Source organism: Panthera leo, chromosome D2 (assembly GCF_018350215.1).
Source record: "Panthera leo isolate Ple1 chromosome D2, P.leo_Ple1_pat1.1, whole genome shotgun sequence".
Classification (NCBI taxonomy): Eukaryota; Metazoa; Chordata; class Mammalia; order Carnivora; family Felidae; genus Panthera; species Panthera leo.
The window spans coordinates 48,925,125-48,948,981 of NC_056689.1; the positions used below are offsets into that span (position 1 = coordinate 48,925,125).

Below are 23,857 nucleotides of genomic sequence, written 5' to 3' on the forward strand. Positions count from 1 at the left end.
TTTTTATTTACATTTTAGTTAATTAACATATAGGGTAATATTGGTTTCAGTAGAATTCAGTGATTCATCGCTTAAATATAACACCCAGTGCTCATCCCAACATGTGCCCTCCTTAACACCCATCACCCATCTAGCCCATCTCCCTACCTACCTCCCTTCCATCAACCCTTAGTTTGTTCTCTGAGAGTCTCTTGTGGTTTGCTTCTCTCTTTCCTCCTTTTTCCCCCCTTCCCATATGTTCATCTGTTTTGTTTCTTAAATTCCACATGAGTGAAAGAATTGAACACATTTTAAATGACACAATTTTGCAATTTCTATTGAAACATTTATTTTTTTAAAAAAAATTTTTTTAACATTTATTTATTTTTGAGACAGAGAGAGACAGAGCATGAACGGGGGAGGGGCAGAGAGAGAGGGAGACACAGAATCGGAAGCAGGCTCCAGGCTCTGAGCCATCAGCCCAGAGCCTGACGCGGGGCTCAAACTCACGGACCGCGAGATCCTGACCTGAGCTGAAGTCGGACGCTCAACCGGCTGAGCCACCCAGGCGCCCCTTGAAACATTTATTGTTATTAGTCTTGCTATATTATGGGAAGAGTTTTTGGCCTTAAGATTTTTCTTTATTTTTTGTAATGTGTTGGTTGTCTTTATACTGTAATGAATTAGGCTTTGTAAAAATTTCAGACAGTAGAAAGTCTTTCAGACTCAGATTCTCTCAGTTCATTCTATTTTATTGTTTTGTAATATATACTTAATTTTTGCCAGCTTGATTTACTAATATTAACTGAGAATGGTAAATTCAAATTTCTAAACCGCATATTTTGTCAAATACTCCTTAACACTAAATGTTACATACCTTTGTGTCAAAAAGTAACAAAGTTCATAAACTTTTTAAAACGCTGTCTTTAATAAAATCATAATTTTTGTTAAATGCTACATATATATATAGCCGATTTCTGTTGACTAAACAATGCTTAATATCAACAATGCTGTGTTTGTATTTGATAAGGCCTTTCAGGGTTATTTTGTTTCAGGTGCTCCTACCGCAGTCCAATGCATATCCTGTCAAGATGACCCAGGGAGCTGGAAGAAGCAAGGCATTTGGAATCAGAACTGGGCAGAATCCCAAACTGAGCACTTCATGGTTGTGAGACCCTGGATGTGCAATGGACACCTCTCTAAGGTAGACAGAGGGCCACTGCCTGCTACATGGGATTGTTGTGAGGAATAAATTATATGTAATATACATAAATGTCTACGGAGACACATCTGTTTCCAAAAGCATCAGTCTTGGGACTGTTCCCAAGTACATTCTTGGGAGCTTTTTTTTTTTTTTTCCTAGAGAGAGAGAGTGAGCACAAGAGGGGGAGAGGGGAAGAGGGAGAGAGAGAGAGAGAGAGAATCTGAAGCGGGCTCCGCACTCAGCGCAGAGCCCAACGCAGGGCTCAGTTTCACGACCCTGGAATCCTGACCTGAGCCGAAATCAAGAGTTGGACACTCAGCTGACTAAGCCACCCCACCCAGGACACCCATTGTTGAAAACTTTTGTGTAGTCACTATGGGCTAGTATTTATTGGGGACCCAATATGCACAATGAATTGTAATTTTTAGGCTAATCAACATTTAGGAACCTACCCTGGAAATCCAGGGGAAGGAAGGTCACACATTGTGGAGTGGCAGAGAGGCAAGAGCAGGGGTGGCAGATTTAATAGTTAGTTAGGAATAACACTGGGAGGATAGGGTTTGTTGGAACGTGGGAGGTGAGAGGGGAGCTTCTTTGGCATCAGAGGATACATACTGTGAACATTCCCAATCCACACCCAATATTTTATATATAGTAATTCCTTGTGTATTTCTTGTCTTTAGATGAGTGAATGTATTCCCACTTGCTTCCATCTTTTACTAAGGTTAAACAGGAAAACAGTTCAGTTCTAATCCTCTGGTTGTTATCCTAAAACAGTATCAGCCTCATTTAAAATAGCTTAAAATAGCAATGAATGCACAAAATCCTACTTGCCCTTTAGATAAGTGGAAGACTAATGATTTTTGGCTTCTCTCAATCCACTTTCCCATTCCTTCCTATTGTCTCATTACCTAGTCTGTAATCTTAAGTGCTGGCTTAGAATGATACTATCTGGAGAGCCTGGATAGCTCTAGGTGTCTGACTCTTGATTTTGGCTCAGGTCATGATCTCACTATTCTTGGGATCAAGCCTCACACCGGACTCTGTGCCGAAAGTGCTGAGCCTGCTTGGGATTCCCTCTCTCCCTCTCTCTCTGCCGCTTCCTTGCTTAGGGCCTCTGTCTCTCAAAAAAATAAACAAATAAACATTTTTAAAAAGAGAAATCTCCTCTCAAATTTAAAAATAAATGAATAAATAAATACATAAATACATAAAATGATACTATCTTGAGGGTGGGGGAGGGATAGATGAAATATGTGATGGGGATTAAGGAGTGCGCTTGTCATAATGAATACCGGCAGATGTATGGAATGGTTGAATCACTAGTTTGTTCACTGGAAACTAAGACAATACCGTATGTTTTTTTTTTTTTTAACATTTTATTTATTTTTGAGACAGGGAGAGACAGAGCATGAACAGGGGAGGGTCAGAGAGAGAGGGAGACACAGACTGAAACAGGCTCCAGGCTCTGAGCTGTCAGCACAGAGCCCGACGCGGGACTCGAACTCACGGACCGTGAGATCGTGACCTGGCTGAAGTCGGACGCTTAACCGACTGAGCCACCCAGGCGCCCTGACAATACTGTATGTTAAGTGTACTGGAATTTGAAATGTTGTGTTAAAATTTTTTTTAATTATTTTAATAAAATAAAATGATACTATCTTCTCTCCCAGTGTGTGTGTGTGTGTGTGTGTGTGTGTGTGTGTGTGTATGCATTGTTGTTATTGTTGCTGTTACATCCATTTCTCTTAGTCCACCAGATTTGTTAATCATTTAGCCTTACCTATTGGGATTTGGTGATTTTCCCTAATCTCCAGTTTCTCCAAGTGGTTTTGAGGCCCACCAAGAGCTTTTATCTCCCAATAAGACTGATGGTTCTGTTGTGTTACTTAGTTAGTATGGTGTCTCCTATTGGGTGTCCAAGAAAGGAGACCCTGAGACAAAGACTTAGGAGCAAGTAATTTGAGAAGCACAGTTAGGCAGTGGGAAAATGAATGAGAAATGGAAGGAAAATCAATCGAGGGTACATGACAGAATGGGGTACCACTGTGGGCAAACGGGATACAAGCCTGCTGGTCCCTCTGGGAAATACAGAACATACTCCAGAATTGCACAGCTGGGAAAGGAGCAAGCTGGGATATTTCTCCATGAATTCCTATTCCTCCTTGGTTGAAGGTGATTCCTGAAGACATTAAATCCCCATCACTTGAGGTCTGCCACACTCAAAAAAAAGCCAGGCAAATTCCTATGGCCAAAGAAAATCCTTAAGCCAGGAACTTGGGTTCTTGAGGTAAGGAGCCCTCCACAAATGGGAACCTTGCCCACTGAAGCCTAAGGTGAACTCAGGAGATACAAGAGGGGCACCAACAGCATCTGCTAAGGGTGGTATTTTATAAAGTCCCGCAAGAAACACTTGGCTTTGCCAAGTGGACATGTTTGGGAGTAACCGCACAGTGGTGCTGCTTGTCCTTGGAGCCTGTGCCATGAGAACACCCTCCCCAGAGACCTCCAGGCCTGTGAACAAGAAGAGAGTCCCCAATTACATCAACTTCCTCTCTGGTTGTAGAAAGATTACAGAAAAATATTATGTCTCTTACTTTGTGAGTAAGCATTTTTAAATGTTAAATATTTTGTAACTAAATACTTTAAAGTTTTATCACTAAAGGCATTTCTGAAAATGTTATTCAGAAAAATGTAGGAAAATACTTTCTAACAGCTTGTTTTATGAGTTAAAACACCTCCTTTCAACTCCTAGTACAACAAATTTTATTTTAAAAGCATTCTAGTTAGTAAACCAGCAGGCTCAGAATCAAATACTGGAAAAGTCATAAACGCCTACCAACATTTGTATACTATACAATGGAATATTAGTCAACCATAAAAAAGGATGAGCTCTGTCATTTGCAATAACTTGGATGGACCTGGAGGGTATTATGCTAAGTAAGGTAAGTCAGAAAGAGAATATAGTTTCACTTAAATGTGGAATCTAAAAAACAAATGAATAAATAAAAAACACAAAACAAGAAAAAAAACAGAATCAGACTTAGAAACGCTAACTGATGTTGCCCGAGGGGAGGAGAAGTGGGTATGGGAAAAACAGGCAAAGAAAAGCAGGAGATACAGGCTTCCAGTTATGGAAGGGATAACTCATGGGAATAAAAGGTACAGCACAGAGAATATAGTCAATGGTATTGTAGTAGTCTTGTGTGGTGACAGATGGCAGCTACGCTTATCGTGAGCATAGCATAACACATAGAGTTGTTGAATCACTATGTTGTATACCTGAAACTAATGTAACATTGTAGGTCAACTGTACTCAAGTTAAAAAAAAAAAAGAAAACTTACCGACATTTGAAATGCCAATTACAATGCTTTTTAATAGTTGAAATTTTTAAATAGCTGGAAGGATTTCGGAAATAAAAAAAGGACACAAGCACAAATGACGTGTTCACATGTGCCCACTGGCATATTTTGCCAGATATTTACATTTTTTAATGAAAAATATGTCCCAAAATGGTATAGCACAAACCATTTTCTCAATTAGAGTCCATTTCCATAGTGCTCTGAAAACAGCAGTCTTTGATAACGTGAAGCATACATTTAGCACTCACCCTACAATTTATCTTTTCTCTTGTTAAGTAAACACTAGGACTTCTGTTTTCAGAAATGGAATAACCATCAAAGTACGCTTGAGTGTCTGAAAAATACTATGCACTTGAGTGCGCCTGGCTTCCATAATGAAAAGATGCACTCAACTCATAGCAATTTTATCAGATTTGAACATTTGGAAAGATACTTCCATTACCAAGCTCTGCACCACCACCACCTCCATCATGCATTTATCACTAAGATGGAAGTTTCTGAAAGAAAACAAATCTATGTAGCTGTTCTTTAGGCCTGAAGAACTTAGATCTTGGCGGAGCATTCAAGAAATTTTTAAAAGCTCTGGAATCTAGACAGGTTACATGTGTGACCTACCAATGAAGGCTCCCACAGGTCACGATCAGGGTCTTTCAAGACAGTGGTTCTATGTTGAGTTTAATCTATATTTAGAAGAACTCTAATGTTTGTTATGAACCCTCAAAGCAAGTGAGATAACTTCGGGTCTGAAAGTGACCAGCTCTGTCCTATTGTATTTTTACAAATGAAACGTGTTGAAATGAGGAAGGAAACTTTAGCTGAAGTGGATCTGCTAAATATAAAATGACACTTTACCAGTAACAATCTCTTGTTTGTCTTGGAAGAAGAATTAGTTTTATCTTCAAATGCAAAGACTCATGGGTTTCATATTCAGCTCTCAAAGTGACTGCAAAAGTTTAGGTCAATTGCAAAGCAAGGGAACAGCCTACAAGACCACCTCACTTCTGACATCAGTTTCAGGTTGTGGAGTTCCCAAAAACCCCCTCAGTTTTGACAGCGTTGCTTTCCCAGAATTCGTGTGACAATACGCACAGCGTATTGCCAGCCAAGGAAGTTCGCTTGAGCCTTGATGTCCAAACTGTTTATTTGGAGTCCATCACACAGACATGATTTATTGTCCATGTGGCCAATCTCAATCTCCATGTAACCCCAAACTCCCACCCGATGTCATACTATTGGCTACCTGGAGTGTCCAGGTCCCATCCTGAGACTATCTAGTGTGGCGGCCCACACCCTAAATCAATCACATTTTTATACTACTCGGTATAATCGAAAGCTTCCAGGCAGATGAAGACACCATCAAGCATGACATTCCAAGAGCTTAGAGGTCCCCTTCTGGAACCCAAGGATAAAAGTCTGACCTTTTGGGGGGCAAGGTTAAATTCTTTACTACACAGTAAAGTCAGGTGTATGATGATTACAATTGCTTGGTTTATATTTCAAGAAATGTGTTTGACTATTCTGAAACATGGTCGAAGCTTGTAAAGCCTTTAAAACCAACAGTTGCAGGGGTGCCTGGGTGGCTCAGTCGGCTGAGCATCTGACTTCAGCTCAGGTCATGGTCTCATGGTTCACGAGTTCGAGCCCTACATCGGGCTCTGTGCTAACAAATAGCTCAGAGCCTGGAGGTTGCTTCAGATTCTGTGTCTCTCTCTCTTTCTCTCCCCCTCCCCTGCTCATGCTGTCTCTCTCCGTCTCTCAAAAACAAATAAGTGTTTAAAAAAATGTTTTTTTAATTTTAAACCAACAGTTGCATTTTTTACTTATTTTAAAATAAAAACCATAACTTTTTTACTTCCATTACAGCAAACAAAAATAAAACTAATTTTTGGGGCGCCTGGGTGGCTCAGTCGGTTAAGCGGCCGACTTCGGCTCAGGTCATGATCTCGCGGTCCGTGAGTTCGAGCCCCGCGTCGGGCTCTGTGCTGACATCTCAGAGCCTGGAGCCTGTTTCAGATTCTGTGTCTCCCTCTCTCTGACCCTCCCCCGTTCATGCTTTGTCTCTCTCTGTCTCAAAAATAAATAAACGTTAAAAAATAAATAAAATAAAATAAAATAAAATAAAATAAAATAAAATAAAACTAATTTTTAAGTTTTACTTGGAAAGAAAAATGAGTAAGAAGGAAAAAAAGAAGAGAGGGAGGCAGATCATTTGTATGTCCTTACATTTATCTTGCATTTTAATGTCATCACTCCCAACAGATTTTACTTTCTTCTTTAAAGTGGGGAAATGCCACAAATAAGAGATGAGCGAGACACAACGACCAAATGCAGTGTGGGATCCTGGACTGGACCCAGGAACAGAAAACGAACACTAGGGATAAAACTGGTGAAATTTCAGTAAGACCAGTGGTTTACAGCAAGTGTTACTGTTGGGTATTGTGCCAATGTTAATTTCCTGGTTTCCATTGTTGTTATAATTCTCTCAGTTGTTATTATGAGGGAAAGCTGCGTGAAAGATAAATATGACAACCCCTGTATTGTTCTTGGAACTCTTCTGTAAGTCTAAAATTGTCTTGAAAAAAAAAAGTTAAAAGAAAAAAAGTTTTAAATGATCTATCTCTGTTTACTCACGGATTCTCTAAAATAATCACTTTAATCTTTTCAGAGGTCAACCAAGTCTTTGATGAAAAGTAAGTACTATCTGCCCTGAAAGTTCACTTATGCCATTTTGCAAGTTCACAGACCCACATGCAGCCCATCCACGGGCCCCCAGTGAAGAACCCAGGCTCCAAGGGCTGCAGCTAGGACTTGGGTGTGGCCGGAAGTGACATCCAACCGATTAACTGAGCAGAACAACTTCTGTCTCTCCCTGCAGTCCCAGTCATGCCCTCACCATCTGGCTGCTTGGGAGGCCTTCCTACAAAATGGGCTTACAGAAACACAGTACTTCATGCTTGCCCTTGACAGCTCCTCAAATGGGTCATTATGAGAGGACTACACTCACCCACACAACAAAGGCCACCTCCTCTTTCTGGGCCAAGCAGCACCATAAGTATATCTTAAAGGGATCCTAAAGACAGCCCCACTAAGTGACACCAAAAAGGATAATCAGCTCTGGGCATTAAAGCCTCAGCAGGAAAGAATGGCCTGGGCCCTAGCACTGGAAATAGACCCAAATATATACTAAGTGTGGGGCATCAATCCCTCCCCTCAAACTGCCCCTCCCATCTTCTGCTTTATAAGCAACTCCATCAAGAAACTGAATGAAGAAAGGCATAACTAGTTACATGCCAGAAATAAACGGCAAGGATAAAAATCTGTCTGAAGCCTGCACAAATAGTTTCCACAAGGACAAATGATTTAGACTTGAACAGCTGGGGGAGTTACAAAGTTACAAAAGTGAAGATGCACACACTAGGCGTCTCTAATGTCGAATTATTAGTATCAGGTAATAGTGAGATCAAACACAAGACATATTTGCTCGAAGGGACAGAAGCAGCTGTAGAGAACAGGAATGGCTAGTCCAAGGAGAGGCCAGGATGACTTCCAGCCCTGAGAAATAGCTAGCAAGTCAAGAGACACTTGGATGGCTCTAACTGAGAATTCAACAAACTTACCAGAGAATTGCATTAAAGCACAGATCCCTCTCTTTCAATAGGGTCAGCTCCTCAAGCCTGGCCACTGGTCAAAAGGGGCCTGAGAGACAGCCAGCTTTGGCCTCCATGATGGACATAGTGGGATGGACAGCTTTGCCAAGCCCTGGCCTCCATGATGGACATAGTGGGATGGTTTTGGAGGGATGGGAAGGCTGCTTAGTTCAGTGAGTATACAGAACAGTGGGACGGAAGACATAAAACACGGCTGTTGACAAATGACTAAAGGGGCTTGCATTTTTGACAGGGACTAGAATAAACACAGACTTGAGACATACTGAGAATTGTTTTGATAAACTCTTCCAGGAGGGCAAATTCTACCATTCTAGACCCAAAGACTGCTCAGAACTATGGCAGCAAGGGAAGGACTTGAGCATCATGCCATCTCATGGAAACTTCTGGGGCAGCCCCTCCCTTCAAAGAAACCACAAGTCCCTTGCAAGTCAATAACTTACTTTATAAACTTGGATCCTGCAGCTTTCATTCCACATTTAGGATACAATTATCTGATTTTTGCCCCCCTGCGGAAAATATCCTAGACATAGTATGTACATTTTTAGGACTTTTCGATACATATCACTAAATATCTAATCCGAAAGACTGTCTCAGTCTACACATGGATGAAAATGTCCATTGCCCTGCTCCCTTCTGTAATTTTCGCCATTAAGTAGTTAGGGAAAAAAATTTCCTATTTCACCTGGCATTTTAAAAAGATTAATAGCAAGTCTGAGAATTTTTCTTTAATTCTATTTTTTTCTTTTGTGAGGTGCTGTCCTTTGCCAGATTTCTAATGAAATGTTTTATTTTTGTATGTTATCTTTAAATATGACAGTTACTAATATTTTCCCAGCTTGTCATATTTTACCTTCATAAGTGGTGTTGACACACAGAAGTGTTGGATTGTAATACAGTCGAATCCAGCAATCTTATTCTTTATTATTTCTACCTTTGTTACCATGGTTAGGAAAGCCTTTCCTAAGCCAAGATTATAAAAATATTAATCCACACATTCTTCTGGGCCTTTTGTGGATCTGAGTTTTACATTTTGTATTTAATCCATCTGGAGGCTATCTTGACTATAGTAAGATTAACATTTCACTTTATTTCTCTCCCAAATGTTTAGCCTTTTGTCGTTAACACCATTTACTGAATTATCTGTCCTTGCCTACCGTTCTGAAATGCACGCAAAGTCGGGGAAGAGTTCTTCAGCAATTGTTCAAATCTACACTGCCGACACCATCACCCGGATCCCCCGCCTCCTGTTGAGTGTGGGCCTTAAGTTGCTGGTGGTGGTTGAAAACTGGGCCCCATTTAGGATGAGGGTGAAGACTGCTAAGTGTCTGTCTAGGGAGCACTAGGTCGCATCAACTCCAGGCCTAACTGCTTTCTCCCCTATTTCCATTCAATATGCCTACTTTCCCGAGACTCCTTAAGAGAATTTATGTAGATTTGTGAAAAAAGTAACTACAAGTCCTCCTTTACAGCCACTTTTTCCCACCAAAGCTTTGTCATCTACTTTCCTGGTGATCTGAAACTTGTCCTAATGTCCACAGCTGATCCTGCCCTCCACAGAACCAATAGACCCAGAGTGACTTCCAGGCACCTGGTGCTGTTTATCAGCAGACGAAATGACTCCTGGTCCTGGGGTCTGGGAGGTGATGCACGCAGCCCTACTGGCACGGCCTTGGGAGAGAAGAAAGCAGAGACACTCATACAGCATCGCCCAATCAGACATTAGGTCTGGCTTTTGCTGTGTGCTTCCTGGGCTTTGAAAAAGTAAGAGTATGTGGCTGCTCTACAAGGAAGAGACAGAGTAGGGATTGTGCCCCATCCCCTGGTGCAATACCCCTTTCTCTCCCTGACTCTGGAATGAATGACAGGAGGCACCACAGGGAGCTCTGCAGTGGTGCTGAGGGGTCTTTCAGGAGTAGGAGACATCAGGGAAGTTTCCACTGCACACTCAGGGACCTCTCAGTGAGGCAACTGCTGGCCCAGGTTTTAAGGAAGGTAGTGTGTTTGTTTCTCAACTAGACTGTCAGCTCCCTTCATAGAAGGGAGTGCGTCTTCGCATTTGTGTCCCCAACATCCATCACAGTACCTGACACTTAAAACGGGCTCAGCATGTGCTCACGTCGGCAGCACATACACCAAAATGGGCCCGGCACACACAGATTCAATGAACGTAAGTAATGATGTATTACTGGTGATGGTAATGACTAATATTACATAACACTTTGTATATACTCTGTGAAATTAATTTTTGGTTCTGTTTTGCTTAACAGGTAGGTGGCTTTGGGGTAAAGGACAAGAACATAATAGCAAGAGGAGACGGGTCTCCAACTAGAAGCTCTGGAGGAGGGAGCCCGAAGAGAGGTACAAAGAGCAAGAGAGCTCCAGGAAGAAGGAAAGCAAAGGTGATTCCAAGAAAGAAAGAGCCCCAGGCAACAGCAGCCTCCGTCCTCAGGAACTTTGCAGCCATCCTTCCCTGTCCAAATCCCCTCTTGGGGAGGCCAGGATCCTATAAAAGTGCACTTGAAGGGGTCTTAGGGCATTTTTAGAGGTCCTTTATCTCGTAGATGCTCAAAAGCAATCTTGTCCCTTCGCAGTATCACACGACGGGACTAAGGACTTCATGCCTGTGTCTGAGTGGGCTCTGCACAGACGCCCCATAAAAAAAAAAAAAAAAAAAAAAAAAAAAAAAAAAAAAGAGCTCTTGCTCCATGTGCTGGTTTTCAGGACTTAAAATTTCTCCACGTTTCAGTTAGGTCTCCAGTTAAGAAGAAAAATCTAATTTGTTACCCTACAACATACTGTTTTCTCTCCATAATTGCTCCATATGAGAAATTTCTCCATAATTCACAAGGTATATGAAGAATAACTTTTTCTGGGTTCACTCACATACCTGTCTTTGCTCTTACGGAACAGAATGGGGGTCGCCTGGCCTGGGCCCTGGCTCTCCCAAGAAACCCACCTGGCACCTGTCCGGTCACCTAACCATACCCCGGGCTCCCCACCAGGGTAGGAAGCCTATCCAGAGTCCGGTAGCTAATCAGTGGTGGAGCCGATATGCAAACTCAAGACAAGATTCTTACCAAAGAGATCTGAAGGGAATAGCTCTACACCTGACAGCAGTATCGACCTTCCAGCCCCTCGAAATTCTTCAGTTGTGACAAATTCTTCCCCGTAGTCTCTGCTTGAAAGATCTGCTCCTAGCTTCAGAGCTGTAACTACAGAAACTTAGTCTTCGCTCATGCAGAGGCTCAAAGCATAACCCCTAAGCACCCAAGACTCTTCTCCCCCGCCCCCCGCTCCCCTACCCCCGCCAAGACTTTGTTTCCTTCCACGAAGCCCTGCAAGAACCCCGGATTCCCGATTTCCTGGCCCAGCAGACGGCTTCCCGAGGCTGCTATTCCAGGCCTCGCTAATCTGAGCCGCTGCGTCTGGGTCAGTGGACAGGGGGCCTCCTCCTTGAGGCCAAAGGGGATCCGCCTGAGGACCCCGCGCGGGTGGAGACCCTCCAGAGCCCGAGCGGCAGGGCGCGCCGCCGAACTACGTTTCCCACAGTGCTCCGAGAAACCGGGACGACCAAGGCCCGGGACCCGGCGGGCAGGCTCGCGCGGAGCCTCCTGGGAGTTGTAGTTCGGTCTGCTCGCGCCGGCGCTGCTGTGGGCTCCGCGCCGGCCTTTGTCTGTCTGCGGGCGCGCGCCGCTGCGGTGAGTGAGGCCGCCGGCCGGGTCGGTGAGCCCAGGCAAGGCGGAGCCGCGTGGGCGGGCCGCCGCCCCCTGGCCCTCCGAGGCCCCAGTGGCCTTGAGCAGGCCCGGCCGGCCTGAGCCCCGAGGGGGGCCGCCCGCGAGGGGAGAGGCGTGCGGCCCGCAGAGAAGGGTCCAGCTGGACCGGAGAGCGGGGTGCTGAGGTCCAGCACGCAGGGCGGGCCCGGGGTGGGGTGCTGAGGCGGGAGGGGAGAGTGTGCCCGGGGGAGCAGGGTCCCCTCCGACGGCCGCTCCGCAGGGCAGAGCATGGGTGAAGGCCCCGCACCCTGGAGACGCGGGAGGGGGAGGCCACAGGCAGGTGTGCCCAGGGGCCTGCAGCGAGGGTTTCACGACACGGTCCGGGAGGGAAAACGCAATCTCCAGGGAGGGGGAATGGGAGAGAGATCAGACTTGTCAGGGTGGAGAATGGGAGAAAGGACAAAATGGACTCAGATGTGTGGAGAAAAAGAATCACCCTCCTCTCATCTTCTAACCCTAAAACTATCACCCAAGAGGTTACCAAGACAGCAAAGTTTACCCCTTCTGCTGGGCCTCTCCTGAGGACTCTCAGCATCAGGCCTTCAGTCTGTAGGTTGTAGCAGAGATTTTGCACATTTGGTTCTTTCGTTCTCCCAAGATCGACGTGATATGACAGTGTCATTAACCCATTTAGTCAGTGAGAAAATAGAGCCGGGGCTGTTTGGTTACTTGCCTAAGGTTGTGTGGGGGTAATGGAGAAGACAAGGCAAGAATCTAAGTTTCTCATGGCCTAATTCTGAGTTTTTCAAAAGGATAAATAGCCTTTCTGATAGGAAAAGCAATTTTCTACTAATAAAGCTACTTCTTTAAAATCTTCTGGAAACCATTTTCTCAGATTTGTGACCTAGGGAGAAAAATAAGACAATGTCCTTCTTTTTAATCAAGAGACACAGCTGAGTTGTTACTTGTTGGAAGATCTCAGCATGCGCAGAGGTAGAGCTATAAATTCTACCCTCTTGTTCGGACCAGACTATTTGCTGGATGCCCCAGGGACAGAGTCCAACCCTGGGTAGCAGTTTTCATGCCTTTTCCACTGACTCTTGATGGATGTGCAGTAGTTGAGCAGTAACGCCTTGAACTAACAAATGAACACCCTGTAGCATCCTGGCACTCTCACAGAGGATTCCTTTGTAGCTTCTACTCCAAATTGGAAGCGAGGCCTCCAAATACCAAGTTTTTTTGGTTTTTTTGGTTTTTTCCAAATACAAGTTTTAAATGCCTCTCCAGTCAAAACAACACGTAGCCAAGTGTACAGCTGTCAAGTGTAGCATTTGTTTACTTTAACAAAACGAAGCACTGTAGCATCACACTGCGATTGCATTAAATCAGGAGGCGAGCATTTTGATGAAATATAGTTGATGGAAATAAGGATTATACATTGAACCACTGCATAAAGTGTAAGAATTCGGTAATGAGGATCCTAAAGTAAGAAGGAAATACTCAAAAAAAAAAGGGGGGGGGGATAGATAATATGGAGCAAGAGGATTCCTAGGATCTTGAAGGTTAGTAAAATCTGGTCAAGCACTGTTACATTCGATTCCATTTTATAAAAATTCTCACCAGCTCTTTAGTGATTAGAGAACTGTCTACTGTAAGGGCATAGACTTTGGACCTCAAAAGTCTTTAATTTGATCCTTTGCCTATCGTTGACTCCTCATTGGCTCTGAGAATTGGAGCAGGTTACTTATCCTAGTTGGAGTACCTTGGCTTGGTTTTGGGAGTCTGGAGTAGGTCTTCCTTTTCCAGGAATTGACAAGTATTTACACATAGAATTGGTATTCTCATACCTTGAAGAATAGGAGAGGGCAGTCTGGATCCGAAACCTCCTAAATATTGCTAAAAGGTAAACATACGAGATCTCTTGTTCTGTCCTTATAACCCAGGGGGATCTGTAGGGGAGAGCTAGAGCCATTTGCATCCTAAAACCAATCATGACGGCTGAAATGTTGGGTTTTTTTAGATTCTGAATTCCTTTGGAGGCTTGAAGGATAAAAGAGAAGGTGGTTAGATGGGGAAAGGAAGTGGGAGATCCCAATCACATGCCAAGGCTAAAGTACAAACAGGAGTGACCATTATCTTGGGATTGGCAGGAAGAGATTTATGTTTATGTGTTCTCTGCTTTCCCACCTCGTGTTTCCAGTTTGACTCATTTATGTGTGGTCATGGCACCTTTTGGCCAACTTTGCAGTCACATTATAGGTGACTTAAATTATATCAGTCCAGATTTCCTCCATTTACTCACCCCAAACTGGAGCTCATGTTGACTTTATCCTTCTCACTTATCAATTCTCCTGCCCTTTCCTGTTTGTTTTTGTTGTTGTTTTTTGTTTGTTTGCTTTTTCCTCCTCAGGTGTTCAAGAACAGCCCATGGAAGAATCATATGAAGAGGTGGTGATTAAGGTCATACGGCAGGCGTGGACATGTTTGGATTTCCAACAGCTACCCTGCTGGACTGTCACGGAAGATATGCTCAGAATGTAGCATTTTTCAGTGAGTGAGTCGGTTGATCGCTGAGATGCCCTCAGCTCACAACATTCAGTGTCCCTGTCCTCAAGCACTGGTCAGCAGACTGAGGAAGCAGAGGAGACATTTCTTTGGAGGAGTTCACTGTTCCTGGGGGTTACAAGGAAAGCTTGCAAGCTAAAATTAGAAATAATTAGAAAAGCATTGTTTCTTTTTTCCCTGTTCTTCCCACTCAGCGGTAGAAATCAAGGAAGAGAATGGTCTTGATATGGACGCAGTTTTGAGGTAGTCTCTGAGAAAATGAATGAGCAGCTTTACATCTCAGCACAGTCACTGAACAAGGGTAAGGCAGAAGAACGAGGAGAAAATCTTCCTAGGATGACTCCAAGAAAACTGTTAATAGTGATGAAGGGCCCAGTGCAGTAGGAGGCTCAGAGGCAGGGCAATACAGAAAACGCTGTCAGTCAGCATCTGCATAGGAAGTGTTTGAGAATAACTTCCAAACCAAAATTGGTCTCAGTTCCACCGTGGCTTAATAGACTGAAATAGCATGGATTTTAAAGGGGAAAGTTTCTTGGATCAGATTCTATAATTGTCCTAACGTGATCTATGGTATCAGATAAATTATTTAATTTCCTTGAGCTCCAGGCTCTTCATCTGTAAAATGGGACAATAAACTCTACCTTGCAGGGTTGCATGGATTAGATAATAGATGTAATGTACAAAACGATCTGATATATATTTTTTCTGTTGTCACGGAGCTTACTCTACTGTCAGGAAAACAGATTGGTATACAGATGGATTTCTCATTTATTGATTTCTTCAGGGCCTGTACCAACTTTTATATTTTTTCTTACTGGAGTGCCTCCAAAATTTTAGAGCTTTAGGCCCTACGCAACCTGGATCCATAAACTTTTTTGGAGTCCGATAAAACTTGGGTATGGGGCTCTATTTGGTCCTATGTAGTTTTCATAATTTTTCTAAGCCTAAGGCTAAATTAAACTAAATTTAGAGGCAATATACTACTGTGGAGCATGCCTGTGTTTGAATCCCAACCTTACACTTAGCTGCAAGGTCTTTGACAACCTCCCTATGCTCTCATTTCCTTATCTGTAGCAATCTCATAGTATTGTTCTCAGGATTAAATTATCTATGCAAAGTTCATAGTATAATGGCTGGCACCTAAGCACTCAAAGCATTGTTTCTTTTTTCCCTGTTCTTCCCACTCAGCATATTGGTGCATCTTACATGACTTCCCTCTCATTTTACCAGATGTGATGACAGAAGCCCACCACAAATATGACCACTCTGAGGCCACAGGATCCTCAAGCTGGGATTTCCAGAATTCTTTCAGAAGGGAGAAGCTGGAACAAAAATCCCCAGATTCTAAGACACTACAGGAAGATTCACCTGGAGTGAGACAGAGGGTCTATGAGTGTCAGGAATGTGGAAAATCCTTCAGGCAAAAAGGTAGTCTAACCTTGCATGAGAGAATCCACACCGGTCAAAAGCCCTTTGAGTGTACCCATTGTGGAAAAAGCTTCAGGGCCAAAGGCAATCTTGTTACACATCAGCGAATACACACAGGAGAGAAGCCCTATCAGTGCAAGGAGTGTGGGAAAAGCTTTAGTCAACGAGGTAGTCTGGCCGTTCACGAAAGACTCCACACTGGACAGAAACCGTATGAGTGTGCTATTTGTCAGAGAAGCTTCAGGAATCAAAGTAACCTTGCTGTTCATAGAAGAGTTCACAGTGGTGAAAAGCCCTATAGATGTGATCAGTGTGGAAAAGCCTTCAGTCAGAAAGGAAGCTTAATTGTTCACATCAGAGTCCACACAGGCCTGAAACCCTATGCCTGCACACAGTGCAGGAAGAGTTTCCACACCAGGGGGAATTGTATCCTGCATGGCAAAATCCACACAGGAGAGACACCCTATCTGTGTGGCCAGTGTGGGAAAAGCTTTACTCAGAGGGGGAGTCTGGCCGTGCACCAGCGAAGCTGCTCACAAAGACTCACCCTTTGACCACTCTCTTCAAATGAAGTTCTCTTTATGAATTAAAAGTACAAAATCCTCAGATCGAGCGACCTATCCAATTCTATGGAATGAATGCAGACTCTTTCAGAAAGACCATCATTGGGTAGGGCATACTGACTTTTTTCCTTTCCCCCAAATGAATATGAAAAATAAATGTCTTGTTTATTATCATTATCACATATGTTTCATAATTTCTGTCAGTTTATTTGGACCTGATTTCCCAAAGTAACTCCATTAATCTCACGCATACTGGGAGATTGTTCTGTGTACAGATAGAGATTTTAAATCTGTAGTTGACATCAGTCTTTTTTAAAAAATCAGCCCCTTATGAATGCCAAGATCTTTTCTTTACATGTTCAAATCAATCTTGTATTGGATTCAAAACCACTGGTAAGAATTCATCCCAAAAAGCTTGATAGCAAATCCTTATGATCTAAAGAGGTAAATTATATCAAAGGTCTCTGGACACAGAAATGTTTTAGAAATACTATGGGTTTGATCAGTGATGCAGTATTGCTCCCAAAGATACCCTGATACCAGTTGAAAAAGTATAGAAGAATGTTCATATCATCCCAATTCATAATAGTCATAAACTGGATAAAACCCAACGATAGGTAAAGTTATAATATATTGGGGTATGTTCATATAATGAAATATAACTCAGCAATAAAAAAATAACACAGCTGATACAATAATATGGAAGAATCTCAAAGCTTTATATTGAGTGAAAGAACACAAATACACACACACCAAGAAAAACTACTCTATGGTAATAGAAGTCAGATAGTGGCTAACTATAGGGGGAGGGGACTGGGTAAGGACTGACTTGAAAAGGGCACAAGGAAACCTTATAGAGTGAAAACAAGCGCCATAGGTTATTTCAGGTTTCATATGGTGGATGCCTGGGTCTATAGAATTGTCAAAGTGTACTGAACTCAACATTAGAGTCTATGCGTTTTCTCACGTGTAAAGTATACTTCAGTAACAATGAGATATTTTAAAAACACTGCACACAAGTCCCTTAACACTAATCTCATGAAGAGATGGGGGTCTGTCCCTTCCACTGGAGTCTGGGTAGGCTTATGACTGCTTCAAACAAAAAAACAAAACTGATGCTACATGATAGCGAAGAATAGGTCTGAAGAGCTCTTTAAAGGTGTGAAAAATTTCTACATAATTCTCTTGAGACACTTACTCTGGAGAAAACTAGCTGCTGTGTGAAAAGCCTAACTTAAGACCACTATGATGGACAAAGCTGCTCATAAGTGCTCCAGTGGACAGCTTCAGCTGAGGTCCCAACAGATAGCCAGCATCAACTACCAGCCACGTGAGTGAGTTATTGTAGATGTCCAGCCAAGTGTAACCTACAGATGACTGGAGCCCCAAGTGACATCTGACCAAAACTGTATGAGAGACCCCAGTAAGAACAGCCTTCCCAAATTCCTAACACAGAATCGTGAGAGAAATCAAAAGTGATGGTATAACCACTAAATATTTAGATTATTATACAGCAATAATAGAACATATTTTCTAAAAGGATAAGATACTATGAAAAGAAAAGGAAAAGTCTGGGAGAACAACTTGAGATTTACTTACTGATTAAACCAAAACAGGAAATCATGATTTAAGATTCACCGGAGAGCTTAAGATTTAAAAATAAACATTTATTTTGACAACATAGAAGGCAAGACATAGATTAGTTAACCCAGATACAAGTTAATATGAAGAAGTAAATGCTAGTCTCTAGCAGTCCTGCACTGTAAGAAATTTATTAGATAGATACTTCAGTAACGAGGCAGTTTAAAAACACTGCCCACAAATTCTCTGATCTCACGAAGGGATGGAAGTCTATTTCACCTCCACTTGAATCTGGATCGGCTTGTGACTGCTTCAAACACAAAAAAATAGCAGAACTGATGCTACATGACTTCCAAGAATAAGTCTGAAGAGCTCTTTAAAGGTGTGGAAAGTTTCTGCATGATAGGTAGAGATAAATACATACAGACACAGCTATATATAGATAGAATGCTAGTTCTGCAGAACTAGTAAATAAGGAGTAAATAGGTCAGAAAATATAAAGGGCCTTTAAAAATATTCTTTCTATTCTTGATACATGTATTATTAGATTTCTTCAAAGATTATTGGCTGCTTATATTACAGTAATAACAAAAGAGAGTTCCAGTTTAAGAGGACACTGTAAGAAGATCCTGGACTCCCCTCTTCCCACAGATACATTTAATCTACAGCCACATATGGAACCATGTCCTCTTTACAAAACTAAAAACTAGCTGAGTGGCTCCTATATATAACACAAATTTAAATTTTTTTTTTTAATGTTTATTTATTTTTGAGACAGAGAGAGACAGAGCATGAATGGGGGAGGGGCAGAGAGAGAGGGAGACACAGAATGGGAAGCAGGCTCCAGGCTCTGAGCCATCAGCCCAGAGCCTGACGCGGGGCTCGAACTCACGAACCGCGAGATCGTGACCTGAGCCGAAGTCGGATGCTCAACCGACTGAGCCACCCAGGCGCCCCTATAACACAAATTTAAAAACCTCATAATGAAGCAGGTAGAAGAGGCTGAGACCCTTTTGCCATAAATCCTACCCCTAGTACAGCAAACCACAATCAGGAGGGAATACACAACCTGAGGAGCAAAGAGCTTAGCCCCACGTTGGTTATTCCAACTTTTAAGACTGAAGACAGGAGTCCCCAAAACATGTAGTTTTGAAAACCAGTAGGACTCACATTCATGAGACCCACAAGACTAGAGTGAACTGAAAAACAGCTCTTAAAGGGCTCTCACACTTGGGGCGCCCGGGGGGCTCAGTCAGTTAAGCTCTCAGCTGGGGTCATGATCTCACGGTTCCTGAGACTGAGCCCCACGTCAGGCTCCACACTGACAATACAGAGCCTGCTCGGGATTCTCTCCCTCTCCTCTTCTCTCTCTTCCCTCCCCATTGTGCTCTCTCTCTCAAAATAAATAAATAAACTTTTAAGGGGGGGAAGGCAGGGGGACACTCACACTTGGACTCACCCCAGGGAAAAGCACAAGAGGCAGCCAGTTGAGAGGTGCCCAGACTTCATGTGAAAGAGGCGTACTTTCAGGGCACCTGGGTGGCTCAGTTCATTGAGCGTCCAACTCTTGATTTTGGCCCCAACGTTGTGGGGATCAAGCCCCACATCAGGCTCTGTGCTGAGCTTGGAGACTTCTTAGGATTCTTTCTCTCTCTCCCCCTGCCCCTCTCCCCTGCTCATGCTCACTTGCACTCTCTCTCCCTCTCTCTCTCTCTCAAAAAAAATTAAAAAGGAGTATTTTCTTATCTTAAAGTGATGGCCTGAGGCACAAGCCTCTAATTGAACGCACACCCTAGGGGCCTTGCATCTCCAGAGGTGGAAGATGGCTGGCACCATCTTTGCACTGTCCCTCTGCCTCACTACTCAGCTCACCCGTTATCTCCCAGGAGGGAGCTTATGCCCTCCTCTGGCACACCACTTCTTGCAGCTCTGGCCTAGGGGGACAACTCTAGGTCACCTGAACCTGGTGCCCAGTGGGGCTTATGCCCATGGGTCCACAGGACTGTAACCAAGGTAGAAATAAGCTCTTGACTGGCTACCACCCTCAGGGCACTACAAGAGACAACAGACCAAGGCACTCAGTGTTTCTGTGAAAGAAGCCTATTAGCTTATCTTCATAGCCGCAGCGCGAAGGGCAGGATTGTAATTGAACACACAGGTAAGGGCACACGGTAATTCTCTCCAGAGACCTCAGAGGACGTCATCTTCACATTCTCCCTCTGCCGTGCTCCACAGCACCAGTATTTCCCAGAAAGGTGCTCATGCGTGTGTCTCATGTTGTCTCATGCTCATGTTGATTTTTATGGCTCAACATCCACAAATCTATCAAGGTGACACACATTAACCAAATGAAGGGTAAAAATCCTGTGATCATCCCCATACAGTAAAAGCATATGACCAAATTCAACATCTGTTCCTGACAATAAAAACTCTCAGTAAAGTTGGTAAGAGGAAACACCGCTCAGCAAAATAAAGACCATATAGGACAGCTAACATCATACGCAGAGTAAAAAGCTAAAAGCTTTTCCTCTAAGATCAGAAACAAGACAAGGATACCCAGTCTCCTCACTTTTATTCAACATAGTAATTAAAACCCTAGCCAGAGCAGTTAGGCAAGACAAAGAAATAAAAGGCATTTTATTTCAAATTAGAAAGAAGCAAAACTGTCACTATTTGCAGATAACATGATCTTATACATAGAAAACCCTAAAGACATCGCACACACACACAAAAACGTTAAGACTAATAAATGAATTCAATAAAGTTGTATAAATAAATACACAGGGGCGCCTGGGTGGCTTAGTTGGTTGAGCATCTGACTCTTGATTTCAGCTCAGGTCATGATCTCACGGTTTGTGGGTTCAAGCCCTGCATCGGTCTCTGTGCTGACAGTGTGGAGCCTGCTTGGAATTCTCTCTCTGCCTCTCTCTCTGCCCCTCCCCCACTTCCCCTCTATTTCTCTCTCAAAATAAATAAAAATAAACTTTAAAAAAGAAATGAAATATACAAAATCTGTTGCTTTTCTGTACACTAATAACAAAATATCAGAAAGAGAAATTAAGAAAACAATCCCATTCGCAATTGCATCAAAAAGAATTAAATATCTAGAAATAAATTTAACAAAGGATGTGGAAGATCCATACACTGAAAACTCTAAGACATTGATGAAAGAAATCAAATAAGACAAATAAATGGAAAGATAGTCCATGCTCATGGATGGAAAAGTTATTATTGTTAAAATGTCCACACTACTCAAAGCAATCTACAGATTCAGTGAAATCCCTGCCAAAATTCCAATGGCATTTTTCACAGAAATAGAACAATCCCAAAATTTGTATAGAACCATAAAAGACCTGGAACAGCCAAGGCAATCTTGATAAGAACAAAGCTGGAGGCAACATGCTCCCTGATTTTAAACCATATTATAAAGCTATAGCAATCAAAACAGTATGGTACTGGCATTAAACAGACACACAGATCAACGGAATAGAGAAGAGAGCCCAGAAATAAATAAGCACATGGCAAATTAATCTATGATGATGAGGGGGGTTAGATGGGTGAAGGGAGTCAAAAGGTACAAACTTCCATTTATAAATAAGTCACCCTGCCAAGGCACTCCCTTCATGGAGTACCCTGGGAACCCCCAACCGATGACCCACCTCAGCTTCAGCCACCCTGCCAGGGCACCCCCTGCAAGCAGCACCCCCGGAACCCTAGACCCACGCCCTGCCTCTGCTCCAGCCACCCCCCTCCCCAGGGTGCCTCCTGTGCTGAGCACCCCAGGACACCCTGGCTTGTACTCACTTCAGCTTCAGCTATCCTGCCAGGGCACCCTCTGCATGGAGAGCCCCAGGACTGCCCCGGGCTGCACCTTCTTCAGCTTCAGCTGTCCTGCCAGGGTGCCCTCTGTACAGAAAGCCCTACCTGAGGTTCTAGCCTATAGCGTCTACCACCAAATTTGTGAGAAGGCATTCAGATCAGTATTGACCAATGGAAATGATGCGAACCCCAAATATGGGTTGCATATATAACTAAATTTTCTAGCAGACACATTAAAATCATTTTAAATAAATTTAATATTTAATTTAACCTATATATCCAAAATATCATTTTGATATATAACATAAAAATGACCGAGAGACTTTAGTTTCTGTTTGTCATGCTACATCTTCAAAACCCAATGTATGTGTTACACTTATAACACATCTCAACTCAGACTAACCTCTTTTTAACTGCTCAATAGCCACTTGTGGCTACTCTACTGTGTCACCCTTAAATGATTCAACCAGGCAACTGTTAAGTCAATGCCAGTCTTGAGTTTTCCCAGCTGAGACCGACACTTCACACTGTTAGAAAGTCGTCCCTGCCATGCTCTTTCTGAATTCTTGATACTCACAAAGTCTGTGAGTATAACAAAATGATAACTACGTTTGGGTGGCTTGTTGTGTGCCAGCAGTAACTGGGATGCCAGTCTGAAAGTCTATAATTTATTTAAACGTTTTCCTAATTTAGGTGTTTTTCCCACTTCTCTTCAGGATTTTATTATAAACAATGCTATGATGAGTAATATAAGCTTTGTAAGCTAATCAAATTATTTCCTTGAGAGTGGATTTTCTGGGTCAATGGGAGCGTACATTTAGATTGACATTCGTGTTGTCAAACTGCTATCCAAAGCTTAACCAGTTTTCACTAATAACACACATATGCCCAACGGTGCTACTAATTAATACTAACCATTTTTAGTTTCTTGAGTTGAATGTTTAGTTCCTTTCCCTTCTGTTCTATAAAATTCATAAATAATCTGGCTTTAGCTTATGTTTTAAACTACCACTGATATATTTGTATTATAAAAGATTGAAGTAATGCACAAACTATATAAAAGGGGCCCTACACCATTATATAATTTGGCTTTTTTCCCACTTAAAGTCTTGGTTATCTTTCCGTGTCAGTTAAAAAACTAACCCATTAAGTGTTTATTGATTGAATGATTGCCTTATAATTGCTATGTATTAAATTACTGCATGGTAGTCCAAAGAATGCATGTATCTTAATTTAACCATTGCCCTAGTGATAGATATTATGGTGACTCAAATTGTGCATTACTATAGTGCTCTAAAGACTGCCTTTACTCTTTATTGGATTTTAAGAAGTAGAAATGTTAAGTCAAAGAGTACAAGCTTTCTAAAAGTTGGCAGATACACAATCAAATTATGCTTCTCATCACCAAACACTTCATTAATTCACAATTCCTTCAACAATACGTAAGTGTGCCTATTTTCTTGCACCCTCAAAAGTACAAAATATTTTCTATCTTATTAATTTTTGCCAAGAATGACAAAAAAAAATCTGATCATTTTAATTCACATTTCTCTAAAGCTGGTTAATTCTTTTGGACTATTTATATTTCCTTTTTCTGACAACTGTACATTCATATTCCAAGCCATTTCTCCACTGGGATTTTTATATTATTCTTATGTACCTTTATGAACTCTTTAGATATTCTAAGTATTGTTTGTTATTTATGATGGTGATAATATTCTCTCCAAGTCTGGCTCTTTGTATTTTAACACCATGAAGCCTATGGTCATACAAAAGCTTTTACTTTTTATGTGGTTATTTATTTTATTTTTATGGCTTCTGAATTTTCTATTTAGAAAGACAACTAGGTTTAACTATGTTAAATTATACATTAATGTATATGCGATTAAATATTTCAAAAGAAAAGTCAAAGTAAAAATTTCATTTCATCATACCAATAAAAACATTCTTCTCAAAGATAAAAAACTTCTGGAC

At 42.2% G+C, this 23,857-nt stretch overlaps 1 protein-coding gene across 5 annotated transcripts; it reads left to right on the forward strand.

Annotated features, from left to right (window-relative positions):
• Nucleotides 1-11,845: 11,845 nt before the first annotated feature.
• ZNF32 (zinc finger protein 32) lies at nt 11,846-16,651 on the forward strand. Of its 5 annotated transcripts, none has more exons than XM_042907673.1 (3): nt 11,846-11,912; nt 14,338-14,477; nt 15,681-16,651. In XM_042907673.1, the coding sequence occupies exons 2-3, from the start codon at nt 14,408-14,410 to the stop codon at nt 16,472-16,474; spliced, it is 864 nt and encodes a 287-aa protein (XP_042763607.1). In that variant the 5' UTR covers nt 11,846-11,912; nt 14,338-14,407; the 3' UTR covers nt 16,475-16,651. The 5 variants fall into 5 exon arrangements, with proteins under 5 accessions (XP_042763607.1, XP_042763609.1, XP_042763608.1 ...); XM_042907675.1 differs by having other exon boundaries at nt 15,723-16,651; XM_042907674.1 differs by lacking the exon at nt 11,846-11,912 and adding an exon at nt 14,687-14,793 and having other exon boundaries at nt 14,388-14,477.
• The last annotated feature ends 7,206 nt before the right edge of the window (nt 16,652-23,857 follow it).